This window comes from Nicotiana sylvestris, chromosome 11 (assembly GCF_000393655.2).
Source record: "Nicotiana sylvestris chromosome 11, ASM39365v2, whole genome shotgun sequence".
NCBI classification, from domain to species: Eukaryota; Viridiplantae; Streptophyta; class Magnoliopsida; order Solanales; family Solanaceae; genus Nicotiana; species Nicotiana sylvestris.
The window spans coordinates 94,047,264-94,060,339 of record NC_091067.1 but is presented as its reverse complement, the minus strand read 5'-3'; the positions used below and the strand labels follow the sequence as shown (position 1 = coordinate 94,060,339).

General features: G+C 39.4%; 1 protein-coding gene and 1 non-coding gene across 2 annotated transcripts; one reads left to right on the top strand and one right to left on the bottom strand.

The window, feature by feature from the left end:
• The first annotated feature begins 5,720 nt into the window (after positions 1 to 5,720).
• On the top strand, positions 5,721 to 7,777 carry LOC138881340 (uncharacterized). The gene is made up of 6 exons (XM_070161559.1): positions 5,721 to 5,877; positions 6,054 to 6,331; positions 6,614 to 6,775; positions 6,886 to 7,012; positions 7,075 to 7,248; positions 7,452 to 7,777. The coding sequence occupies exons 1-6, from the start codon at positions 5,721 to 5,723 to the stop codon at positions 7,775 to 7,777; spliced, it is 1,224 nt and encodes a 407-aa protein (XP_070017660.1).
• LOC138882439 (small nucleolar RNA R71) lies at positions 6,284 to 6,390 on the bottom strand. Its single transcript, XR_011404043.1, has one exon. It is a non-coding gene; the product is annotated as a small nucleolar RNA R71 (small nucleolar RNA).
• Positions 7,778 to 13,076: the final 5,299 nt, after the last annotated feature.

The window sequence follows — 13,076 nt, the reverse complement described above, 5'->3', positions numbered from 1 at the left end:
GCAGTAGAATTACGAACGAACTCTCAACTCGAACTCCAGCGTCTCAGTTTCAATCCATTTTTGTATCAATTTTTCTTTTGATGTAAGACTAAGAGAGTTGATTTCCACATAGATAGATGTCTCTAACAATTAAGTCATATAAATAGGATAGAGGAAATAATAGCAGCGCCAAAGATCTGCACTAAACAGAAGATGCGAGTGAGAAAGAATTTCCATCCAAGAATTTGATTCGTAAAGTCAATAGAATAGATCGATGACAACTTTTCAGGGTTGTATTCAAAGGTAAAGAAACGTTGGGAGTAGGTCTCTATCGGCAGATTGCGGCTGCTGCTTCTTTTCTTAGATTAGGTCTTTTTTTCCCTAGCTTAAGGAATTAGGCATTATTTTATAGGGGTAGGAATTAGGTTAGGTCAAATGGAGAATGGGTATGGGCTAAATGTTTTGGGCCATCCGAAATTGAGCTTTTTTCCTTCAAATTTTATACTCTTTCTTCTAAAACAAGACCAAAAATACTACACCATTACTAATTAATCCTACTTAAGTAAAATAACAATTAAATAAAACTAACCGTTAAAACAAACCTATTTTTGGTATTTTTCAAATATCATACTAAAAGATAAAAAATGAAAAAATTATTAAAATAATATTCCCGAAACTATTTCTATATTTTTGAATTTTATGTAAGGTAGACAAATTAAAAGTAACTAGATAAAAATATTAATTAGCTAAATAAGAGAAAATATTTTTGTAATTTTTATTTTTGTGATAAAATAAAGTAAGAGAGAGCGATACTAAACCTAAACTAAATATTTACGCTAAAATGTGTAAAATCTTAGGGAGGATCAATAATTACATGTCTACATAGGATAGTGTTGTAAGTAACAGACAATTTTAGGTGGAGTCATGAATGCGAATTTGAACGTTACGAGTGTACGAGGCATTTATTCAAACGTTCATAGAAAAGTAATCATTTACGGATCGTTAGTTATGTTTGAAGTAGTCAAAGGATGTGAACGTTGTAAACGGGAATTGGAGCAAAGATGGCTCCTTTTTGTAGAATGGTTACCTCCCGAATTATCTGCAAAACTTATAACACAATGCATGCGAATATATATAGGTTATTGCGAAAATTTAAATATGATGCAAATTCCCTTTGGACCATGAAGGTTATCCCCTGAGCACGTTCATTCCTGGCCGGTGCTCGGTGACCACCGATTTTAAGGTTGATAAACTGATGGTAGGCTATAATCCCGTATTTTAGTCGCTTATCGCAGTCCAACTTACTGCACTTTAATTGAGCTTGAGCTTTAATCGCTAGTGTTTTGCACTTTTTGCATTTTTTATACCTTGTAGGAGTGATTCCGAGCTATGAAGATGTTCTGGAATGAATTCGAGTGATTTGGACCTTTGACGTCTGAGTAAAAGCCCAAGGAATTAAGTCGGGATCGCGTTCGAGGGTCAAAAACCACGTCTAAACTTCAAAAATCGAAGAAAAAAGTTGGCTTTGAGAAATTCCACAGACGCAGCGCGTGGGGCGGCGCGTGGCGCGCCGCGACTATGTAAAAATGCTGCCTGTTGATCTTTTCTACTCTTTAAAGTCTCCCACTAATTCCCCACATGGCACGTCGCCCTACGCAGCGTGCCTGTGCAATTCTTACAGAGCCGGAATCCTATTTCGCGCAGGAAAAGGTGTTTTCATTTGGGCCTAACCCTACTTAGTATAAATACATATAAAAATATTATTTTGATGACTTTTGACATATCACGACCCCAAACCCGGACCCGGTCGTGATGGCGCCTCTCGTGAAGACAAGGCCAGCCGACACACTCCCAATTCAATTTTAAGTAATTAAATAATAGAACTAAGTCTTAAACATAGCAATAAATCCCAAAAGAAGGTAATTAATATAGTTTGCGGAAAAAGAAAGACATAGCCCGATATCGGGGTGTCACCAGTCATGAGCATCTATCAATATACTATAAGTCTGAAGAGTCTACACAACTATTACAGAATCACTAACAAAAGAAAAGAAATGAGATAGGGGAGAAGCACGGGGCTACGAACGCCGAGCAACTACCTCGTGAACTCCGGAATCTGCTGGAAGCTCTCAACCCTCGTCAGCAGGACCTGAAGCGCCTGAATCTGCACACGGGGTGCATAGAGTAAAGTGAGTACTCCAATTCAGTGAATAATAATCATAAATAAAGACTGAGAAATATAAAATCACGTAAGGCACATCACAGGCTATAAGGAAGCAGTAAAAGCTAGTAAAAAGTAGTGAAGCAGTGAAAATATGCAAAGTCGCTTTAGTTCAGTTTAAGCTTCTTAAAATCCCTTTTTAGACAGTTAAGCAAGTAAAAGACATGCAACTATAAACGGTAAACACATAAAGAAAACCCCCTCGGGCACAATACCAACAGAATCAGCCCCTCGGGCAACACATGGAACAATAACTAGCCCCTCGGGTTATATCTCATATCACAATGGGTACCCGCGCTCACTTGGGGTGTGCAGACTCCTAGAGGGGCCCCTTACGGCCCAAATGCAATATCAAACCATCTAGTGGCATAATCACATAGGCTCTCGGCCTCATATCAACAAGCCACCTCGTGGCGTACAAATCTCAGGCCCTCGGCCTCATAATCACAATTAGGTGTTTCCTCACAACATAGGCCCTCAGCCTTACTCAGTCAGAATCTCACAAGCCACTAAGGCAACAGTAAAACATGATGCCCAGTCCAAAATATCATTTAAAATATCATTTTAAGTGTTAACGCAGAGTAAACATGGCTGAGTTATGAAAACAGTAGAACATAGCATGACTGAGTTCACGTATAAAGTCAAAACAGTAAGGAAATATTAGTAAAAATCTACTAAGGGTTCAAATAGTTGGCACGAGGCCCAAGTATGGCATTCAGCCCAAAACGTGATGATAGCAAATAGTTTTCAGTCAAATAAACGGTAAAATAGTCATTTGGGACACACTAAGTCACAATCCCCAATAGTGCACGATCCCACGCTCGTCATCTAGCGTGTGCGTCACCTCAATATAGCACAACGATGTGTAATCCGGGGTTTTATACCCTCAAGACAACATTTACAATCATTACTCACCTCAATCCGGTCCAAACTCTAGCCCGCGACGCCTTTGCCCCTGGAATTGGCCTCCACTTGCGTCGAATATATCCAAAATCAGAATCCCGACGTCAAAATATGCTAAGGGAAAGAAGCCCATGCGAAAATAATCAATTTACAACATAAATCCCGAAATTACCAAAACCTGACCCCCGAGCCTACGTCTCAGAATTCGATAAAATTTACATCAATAGATTCCTTATCTCCCCACGAGTATATACATATCAAAAGTACCAAAATCCAACCACAAATGATCCCTCAAATCCTCAAGTCTAGGTCTCCAATACCAAGCCCTAGTTTCCCCAATTTTAACCCTTAAATTTCATTAATTACAGCTCTAATCCGTGAAATAATACCATAGGAACTAGTTTTAGGTTCAACAATCTTACCTCCAGACGATATCCCTTGAATCCCTCTTCAAAATCTCTCAAAAAGCTCCAAAATCAACTTAGAAATGGTGGAATAGCTCAAAAATCGTGAAGGAATAAATTTATATGTTCTGGCCCAGGGATTCCGCACCTGCGTCCAAATCCCCTCTTCTGCGGCACCACTTTTGAGGTCAATGGACCACTTCTGCGGTCATCACTTAAACGTTCACTTTCCGCTTCTGCGATTCTTTACCTGCACCTGCGCTATCGCAGGTGCGGCTTCTCAGCCGCTTTTGCGGCCCCAGCTTTCTTATGCCCTTTTCGCTTTTGTGGCCCTTTTCTTAACATCTTCGGTATCGCACCTACGGTCCCCAATCTGCAGGTGCGGAAACAACAGAAACAGCAAAATCTGCAGCTTCACCAAACTCCCAACCTCTCCGTCATCCGAAATCACACCGAGGCCCCCGAGACCTCAACCAAAAGCAAAAACACAACCCATAACCTTATTCAAACTCGTACCAATCTTCAAAAAAACTCAAACAACATCGAATCAACCAAAACACATCGGATTCAAGCCTAAGTTTCCAAAATCTTCCAAATTACGCTTTTGATCAAAAAGTATACCAAACCACATCCGAATGACCTGAAATTTTGCACACACATCCCAAATGACCCAACGGAAGTACTGCAAATTCGATTCCGACCCCTATATCAAAATCTCACCTATCAACCAGAAAACACCAAAATTCCAATTTCGCCAATTCAAGCCTAAATCTACTCCGGACCTCCAAAACACATTCCGACCACGCTCCTAAGTCCCAAATCACCTCTCGAAGCTATCTGATCCATTGAAACTCACATCCGAGCCCTCTAACTCATAAGTTATATCCGGTTAACTTTTCCAACTTAAGCTTCCTCAAAAGAGAATAAGTGTCTCAAACCTTACCAAATCCTTTCTGAACCCGAGCCAACTAACCCGATCACATATAGAACCGATAAATAAAGCAATAAGAAGCAGAAATGGGGGAAGCGGAGTTGTAACTCATAAGACGACTGGCAGGGTCGTCACATGACACATCTTACACCGAAGGAATATAAGGAGGAGGTGGATAAGCAAAAGCACAAGGATTTCATCATTCAATCCTCACTCAAGGCAAGAGTTTGGATCGTTTTATGTTTTCCTTTGACTTAAACACAATTGTGATGAATTACTCTATATCTATGGAGTAGTTCTCTTTAGGGTTTGATGGATTTGGTGTCTTGATACTTGTTTGTAGATAATTAACTCTAGTTTTATGTATTAAAATCATTTTGGATGTTTTAATCGTTGCATTTGTATTCACTTGTTCATGTAATTGAGAGAGGCATAACTTGTGATATTGCATTATATTTTGTTGGTTGAAGTCATTAATTCTTCGTAGTAATCGAAAGAGGCCAGTTGAATTGTTTATTAAACCTAAATAGGAGGGTAATCGAGAGAGGTTCTCCTAAAGACCAATCCACTACGAAGTCTTACATATCTTCACCGACCTTAAATTGGCTCATCTTGTGAAGCCGAGACTTAATCGAGAGAGGAGTTTCTTCTAAATATTTGAATTAATAACCAAGTGAATTCAAGAGACTCACTTGAACATTAGAAGTGAATTATCTAGAGTTAGATCTCAAACATTTGTCTTGAACCTATCCTATCAACCCTATTTTCTCCCTATTTCTATCTTCCTTTGCTTACTAATTGCGTTGTTTGTCACTAGTCAATAGATTAGATTCTTAATTAATTTTAGTTTAAATCACATAAATCTCAATTGTTGATCATCTTGAATGGAAACTAAGCTATAAACTACGATAATACTGTTTAACTCCAATCCTTGTGGATACAATATTATAAATTACAATATTCGACTAGCGAGCATATTTTCGTGTGTGTTTTGCGCTCGTCAAATTTTGGCACGGTTGCCGAGAATTGGCAATCAATAGTGTTTGAAATAGTTTGTACTGTTAATTCAGGAATTTTTCTTTTATTTTATTTTTCTTTTTTGACGTTTGGTGTGCTTTGACTGTTCGCAGGTTAGAGGTTAGATTGGTGCATGACTCGATCTCCTAGGAAAGAAGTGCAACCATACGAACTAGAAATCGAGAAACATCTACGACAGTTGTGAAAGGAAAGATATATCCCCGAGAAAATAGAGAAGGTTGGGCAATCCTCAACTAAAGAAAGTATGGTTGGAGATGATAATATTATGGATTTGGCTGCAAAAGCGGCAGCCCAAATAAGAGAAAAAGTTGCTCTAGATGCTGAGGAAGTAGGTATTAGAGATACAGAAATTGCATATGAAGAAGAGAGGGCGCACAGAATGGCTCAGAATCAGCCTTTGGGCAAACCGATTCGGAAACATAACTCTCAGCCAACGAAGATCACTTGGCGATTATGTTAGACTGGTCTACAACCATGGTTTATCAAGTGTGAGAACCCCAGCCCCCCGTTGCAGCTAATAATTTTGAGCAAAAGAAAGGGTTACTCCAAACCCTATAAAATAGTTGTGTCTTTATAGGAAAGATGAACGAAGATCCAAACAATCATATGATGGACTTCGAGGAAATAATGAACACATTTCAATATAATGGTGTGTCACAAGATGCAGTTTACTTAAGGGTGTTCCCCTTCACTCTCAAAGATGATGCAAAGCACTGGATTCGAAGTTTGCCCCATGGATCAATTAGAACATGGGAGGAGATGACCAGGATATTTCTTGCTAAATATTTCTCCTCAGCTAAAACGGGCAAGTTTAGAAGAGAAATCTATAACTTTTACCAGAACAAGACTGAAACTGTATTTAAATCTTGGGAGAGGTTTAAGGAGATTGTCAAAAAGTGTCAACACAGTGGAATTAAACTCTGGATACAACTCCAGGACTTTTGGGATGGATTGACACTGGCCTAACGCAGAACATTGAGCAATGCAGCTGGAGGTCTATTGATGAAAAAGACTCCAGATGAGATAGTCACAATTCTAGATTAGTTATCTGAAGATGCAAATCAGTGGCCCTCGGAGATTTCTGAAAGAAGAAGATCAAATGGTGTTTACCAAGTTGATACTAACACATCTGTGTAGGTACAACTTGATGCAATGACCAAGGAAATAAGGAAGCTAACCTTAGCCTCGATACATAATGAGCCTCATGCAGCCTGTAATATATGTGGAAGAGGACACCCTACTAATGAGTGTCATGCTACCATAGAAGAAGTGAATGTTGTGGGTAATTATAACTTCAATGTAATGGGTCAAAAGCACACTAGTTTTTTATGGAGTTCACCTGGGGTACAGCAAATGCATGGCAATAAAATAACTCCAGATTTTAAGGAGCTCCTGATTTTGTGAATTAGCCGAGGCTGCAATTTCAGCCTCAACAATCAAATCAGTATGGGTTAGAAGATCTTATGAAGTCTTTTATTGTTAAGACAGATGAGAGGCTAGATTCTCATGGTGCAGCTATCAAAGAACTTGAGACAGGTTTGCGTAACTTGGAGAGAGAAGTGGGAAAATTGCAAATATATTATCTGAGAGAATCCTAGGTACTCTACCAGCTGATACTGAGAAGAATCCCAAAGAAACGGTAAATGATGTGACCTTGAGAAGCGAACAAGTGATGAAAGATTCCACTCCAATTCAAAAAGAAGTTGCGCCTGAAAAAGAAAATAGGAAGGAGCTGAAAATTGAATATGACAAAAAGACCGAGAAGAAGAAAGGTAGAAGGGAGTAGAGAAAAACAAGGAGGATGAAACTTCAAGAAGTAAGGAATTTGATGATGTGAGCAAGCACGTTATTGCCCTACCTTTTTTCCAAAAGCTCTATAGAGAAAAGCTGGACAAGCAATTTGAGAGATTTCTAGATATGCTGAGACAGGTTAATGTAAATCTGCCATTCACTGAATTTCTCTCACAAATGCCAGCTTATGCAAAGTTCTTAAAGGAGATCCTTAAAAAGAAGAGGAAGATAGAAGAGATCAAAGTGGTCAAGTTCACAGAGCATTGCAGCGCGATCTTACAAAATAAACTCCCACAAAAGTGTGGAGATCCCGGGAGTTTTACTATTCCTTGCTCTTTAGGCATTCTAAATTTTGATAAGTATTTATGTGATTCTGGTGCCTCAATTAATCTAATGCCATTATCTATTTATAGGAATTGGAAAGATAAGGTCGGTGCCAATATCTTTGTAGCTGGAAGACCAAACAACTATAACACCCTAGGGATGCGGGTGGATAAATATTTACTGTAGATTTGATAGTGGTAAATATGGAGGAGAACAATGAGGTCCCCCTCATCCTAGGAAGTCCATTTTTAGCAACGGGTAGAGCTATACTGGATATACATGATAGAAAACTCATGCTTAGAGTGAGTGAGGAGATGGTGACTTTTGAGATGAATCTAGCAAATGGAGTGAAAAAGGAGAAGCTAGTTACAAGTGTTGAGTGGAAGGTGAAGGGTGTGAAGGAAGATCCCCCAGTGATAGAAAAAGACAAGTGTCGGATGTATCCCAAAAAGGTTGAGCAGAAGCTGCATGCATGGATGTGTACACTAGTTCGGGCGGGTGGAATGGATCCCGACTTTGATTAAGACCCCGACTTTGATTCAGACCCCGACTAGATATTCAGGAAAGTTTCCTCTACCTTGTACTTTTTAATTGTGTGTCATGGGGACATGTCATAACTTAAAGTGTGGGGTGGGGGATATTCGTATGTTGTATATACTATAGCCTTTGTTTTAGTTAGTTTTTTTTTTTTTGCTTTTGTTAGTTTGAATAGTAGAAAAAATTGAAAAAACATAAATTATTTTAAAGTTTTTGACTTTTTCCGACGATGGATATCATTCGACAGGTTTCTAGAGGGATTAAAGTCGAAATAAAACAACAAAAAGAATTTTTTTTGTAGGTAATATAATAATTCCCCCTTGATTTTTCTTTGTGCCGCGATTCTTTTTCAATGGTTTTGTTTGAATCGAGTGTACTTAGTTTTAATTTGTAGGAGTAGGAGTAGAAAACCTTGTGCTATTATTTGAATTGAAGCAATATCTTTTGACTTTATTATGCCTTGAGAATAGTGAGTGTTTTAGTTGTGACGCTTATGCTCAATTTTTGACTCTTGCATAAGTACCTTAAATTGTATGATCTTAACTTTGCTTAGCTGCTTTGATTAGAGTGTCTTGGTGAGTCCAATCGTGAGTGAGTCATGTGCCAAGTGTGTGCGAGATTTTTGGTGTATTTTGTGCATTGCATTTGATGTCTAGAACTTGCACCGGTATTTGTAAAGCAAAATAGTAGTTTTATTCAGTCTTGGAAGTGATATAGGCATTTCTTTATCGAGCCACATATGTGCTATTAACCACCTAATTATGATGTATCTTAGTTAACCTTTTTGAGCCTGTAATCTTGTTTCTTTGGCAACCACATTACAAGTCTAACCTATTTGTTTGAATTGACCATTTATTTGAACCTTTTTAACCTCTCTTGTGAGCACTTGAATTTATTTTAAACTTTGTAAAAGTTGAAGTGTGGGGTGGTTGGTTTAGCTTTTGAGTGGAATTAATGCAATAAGGAGAAAGATGCATTGTTTTGAAAAAGTAAGAGCCACTTGAATTGAAAAAGAAAAAAAATAGTGGTATTGTTGTGAAAAATATTCATTGGTAAGTGGTAACTCTTGATATAATTGTGCTTGAATAATTTGGGTGTTGATGTATATTGATGTGAAGGTGGAATTTTAATTTGACATAAATATGGGGTTTTAAATATTAAAGTGTATGTATTAAAGTGCTTTGGAAGTGTAGTCACTCTTATATCTAAATGTATTATACCTGTCCCACAACCTACATTACAACCAGTTAAAGTCTTACTTGATCCTTGACTGAATGAACTCGATTAGTAGAGTAGTACACTATGGGCAAGCCTATGGTTTATCTTTTGTTGCATATGAATGTTGTTTCTGAGAGTGAGTGAATTCTTTCTATCTTGAGTTCCTAATTGTTCTTAAATTTTATTGTGAGTGGAACTACTCTCTTTTGTTGTGTGAAGGCACTTGATTCATGAAGGAAAGGTAATGCTTGACCTCTATGTTAGAGTAAGTGAGTGAGTTATAAATAATGCATGGTACTTGTGGATCAAATCTTGAGGTGAGGATGTTACACTATTGTGCTTAGTCTTTTAAATATTCTTGGTGTGATAAGTTAGGAGAGTTGTTTTAAAAGGTTGCTTATTCTTGGTGTGATAAGTGTGGGGTGTATATGGTAGGCTATAATCATGTATTTTAGTCGCTTATTGCACTCAAATTTACTGTACTTTAATTGAGCTTGAGCTTTAATCGCTAGTATTTTGCAATTATTGCGTGTTTAATGCCTTGTAGGAGTGATTCCAAGCTATGTAGATGTTATGGAATGAATTCGAGTGATTTGAAGCTTTGAAGTCTGAGTAAAAGCCCAAGGGATTACACCGGGATCTTATTCGAGGGTCGAGAACCACGTCCGAACTTCAAAAATCGAAGAAAAAATATGGCTCTGAGAAAAGTCCACAGCCAAGGCACGTGGGGCGGAGCGTGGTGCGCCACGGCTCCGTAAAAATGTTGTCTGTTGATTTTGCCTGCTCTTTGAAGTCTCCCACTAATGCCCCGCATGGAGCGTCGTCCCATGCGTCGCGCCTGTGCAATTTTTATAGAGCCGAAATCCTATTTTGCAAGAAAAGGTGTTTTCGTTTGGGCCCGACCCTACTTAGTGTAAATACATGTAAAAATATTATTTTGAGGACTTTTGACACATCTTAGACCGAAGGAAGCTAAAGAGGAGGTAGAGAGGCAAAAGTACAAGGATTTCATCATTCAATCCTCGCTCAAGACAAGAATTTGGATGAATTACTCCATATCTATAGAGTAGTTTTCTTTAGGGTTTGATGGATTTGGTGTCTTGATCTTGTTTGTGGATAATAACTCTAGGCTTATTTATTTAAATCGTTTTGGATGTTTTAATCGTTGCATCTGTATTCATTTGTTCATGTAATTGAGAGAGCCATAACTTGTGATATCTTTGCATTATATTTTGTTGGTTGAATTCATTAATTCTTCTTAGTAATTGAAAGAGTCTAGTTGAATTGTTGATTAAACCTAGTTAGGAGGATAATCGAGAGAGGTTCTCCTAAAGACCAATCCACTACGAAGTTTTGCATATCTTCACCGATCTTAAATTGGTTCATCTTGTGATGCTGAGATTTAATCGAGAGAGGAATTTTAACTAAACAATTGAATTAACAACCAAGTGAATTCGAGAGACTCACTTGAACATTAGAAGTGAATTATCTAGAGTTAGATCTCAAATATTTGTCTTGCACTTATCCTATCAACCATATTTTTTCCCCATTAATATCTTCCTTTGCTTACTAATTACGTTGTTTGTCACTAGTCAATAATTTAGACTCTTAGTTAATTTTAGTTTAAATCACATAAATCTTAATTTTTGATCATCTTGGATAGCAACTAAGCTATAAACTATGATAATACTATTTAACTCTAATCCATGTGGATACGATATTATAAATTACTATATTCGACTAGCAAGCATATTTTCGAGTGTGTTTTGCGCTCTTCAAATTTTGGCATGTATGGGGCCGCTCTGAGAATTTCTCGAGGTACATCTGCTCGATCACTGAAATAATTCTCCCCATTGTCAAAAAGGGTTGCAACTGGAGGATCGTCATCCTTCTCCGGTTCTTTATGAGAAAGAGCGATGGATACTCGTTCATTGCTAACCACCTCATATGCCTATACAGTCCCCGACTTTTTCGGGGGGACTGATCAAACTCGCGGACCGGGCTAGTAAAGCCCCATTCTCGAGCATCGATGAAGATTGGGATCGAGGTTGGATAGGTTGTTTTGTCTGAGTGAGGACCTCGGACCTGATCCTAGCAGAGTACACGCCGTTCCTCGATAAGTAGAACACAAAATATAAGTAAAATTTTGTTTTCCCAAAATATTTACTCTCCTTTCCTTATTTCTTATCGGTAATTTGTGGTAGTGCAGCTGTTTCTCAGGTCTCGAATGCAATCCCTCAACTCAAGGAGTGGGTCGAGGTCGTGTCATAAAATCCATATTCCGAGCACGCATGGCGTGAACTCTCAAAGGCCCGGTGGTAGGCCCATTCTCGCGGTGAGATTCTTTTCCTGATTGAATAACACTCGGTTTTCTTTTGTGTTGTTGAGTTCTTACTCGTTTCGTTTCCCTTAGCAAGTTTATCCAAGGATGCCATAATGAGGCCTCCATTCGGTGATGAGGATGGCCCCGCTGAGTCCCCTGCTCTGAGACAGCATGATGAGAAGAAAAGAAAGAGGGCTCCTAGTTCTCCGAGCTCAGAGAAGAAGAAAATGAAAAGAAAGTTGGTGCGCAATCCCAAAGAAAGTACCAGCGCTCGAGCCCCACCTTTGGATTCACTATATTGTCTAAGGGACGAATCCGAAGAAGAAGAAGAAGCCTTTGAACTGGTGGACCACGTGTGTTCACAATTCGAGGGACGAGGGGCCTCCGAATCAGAAAGAGGTAAGGCCGTGGCCGAGGCCTCCCGAGATGTGGGTAATGCACCGAAGGATGTATTCAGTGTGATAGACATCACCGAGTCACCTTCTTTCACTGAGTGTATGATCAACGAGGCTCAGGTAGTGAAACCTCGCCCTAACGAGGGGGCCCATGGAGCGAACGACTCCTTCTATGACTTTTTCGATGGCGTGGATTATACCGACATGGAGGACGTCACTGGATTAGGTGACTTCGAGGTGCCGGGAAGAGTCCTTCTTCGAGAACAAGTGGGCCTTCCTCAAGCCCAAAGCTAATCAACCAGTTCCCAGCTCCAAGCGTGGATCCTGATCGAAAGCGATCGGTCATCATCTCCATTTTGGAGGATGCCCGGGTCCTCTCCGCCACCATGGGGGTGGCCAGTTACCTTCGGTGCCTGGTGACCGAGGAAGATCAAGCCAAGATGAACGAGGTGGAAGCGCCCTGCCTGTTCAATAAAGCTCAACAAGTGTTAAAGCGGGTAACTTTAGATATCCCTTGATAACTTCTAATTTGTAATTAGATTAATTTATAGATGAACATAACTTTTTCCTTTGTGTTTGTAGGCCTCGGTGCTTCATCATGAGACTTTTCTCCGATATCGGGAAGAGCTAAACCAATATGAAGCTGAGATTGGAGGGATCTCTTAGAAGATGGATGCTTACAAACTTCTCAGCGAGCAATGCAAAGGGGAGGCTAAGAGCCTCCGAGCTGAGCTATAGGTAGCTCGGAAAGAGCAAGCCGACCTGGTAGAAAAGGTAAAAGTCTTTGATATTAGTGAAAATAATCTAGGCTCGGTGACTAACTCTTCGAACCCGTGGGTCTAAAAGAATGGAAAAGCAAAATGAACCGCCTGGACTCAGAAAGCGAAACTGCACGGGCGCAATTGGCTTCGGCTGAGGTCTAGCTTCGGGAATCAAAAGAAAAAGCCATGGCGCAGGCCAAAGAGATTGAGGATCTTAAGTCTCAGCTAAGTTCGGTCGTCTTCGATCGATA

Bases quoted from the DNA above. Each gene is read 5' to 3' on its own strand.
- LOC138881340 (XM_070161559.1), top strand. From the start codon at position 5,721: ATGGTTGGAGATGATAATATTATGGATTTGGCTGCAAAAGCGGCAGCC. The intron at 5,878-6,053 runs GCAAACCGATTC...GTGTCTTTATAG, and splicing joins GGCTCAGAATCAGCCTTTGG to GAAAGATGAACGAAGATCCA. The intron at 6,332-6,613 runs GTATTTAAATCT...ACATCTGTGTAG, and splicing joins ACCAGAACAAGACTGAAACT to GTACAACTTGATGCAATGAC.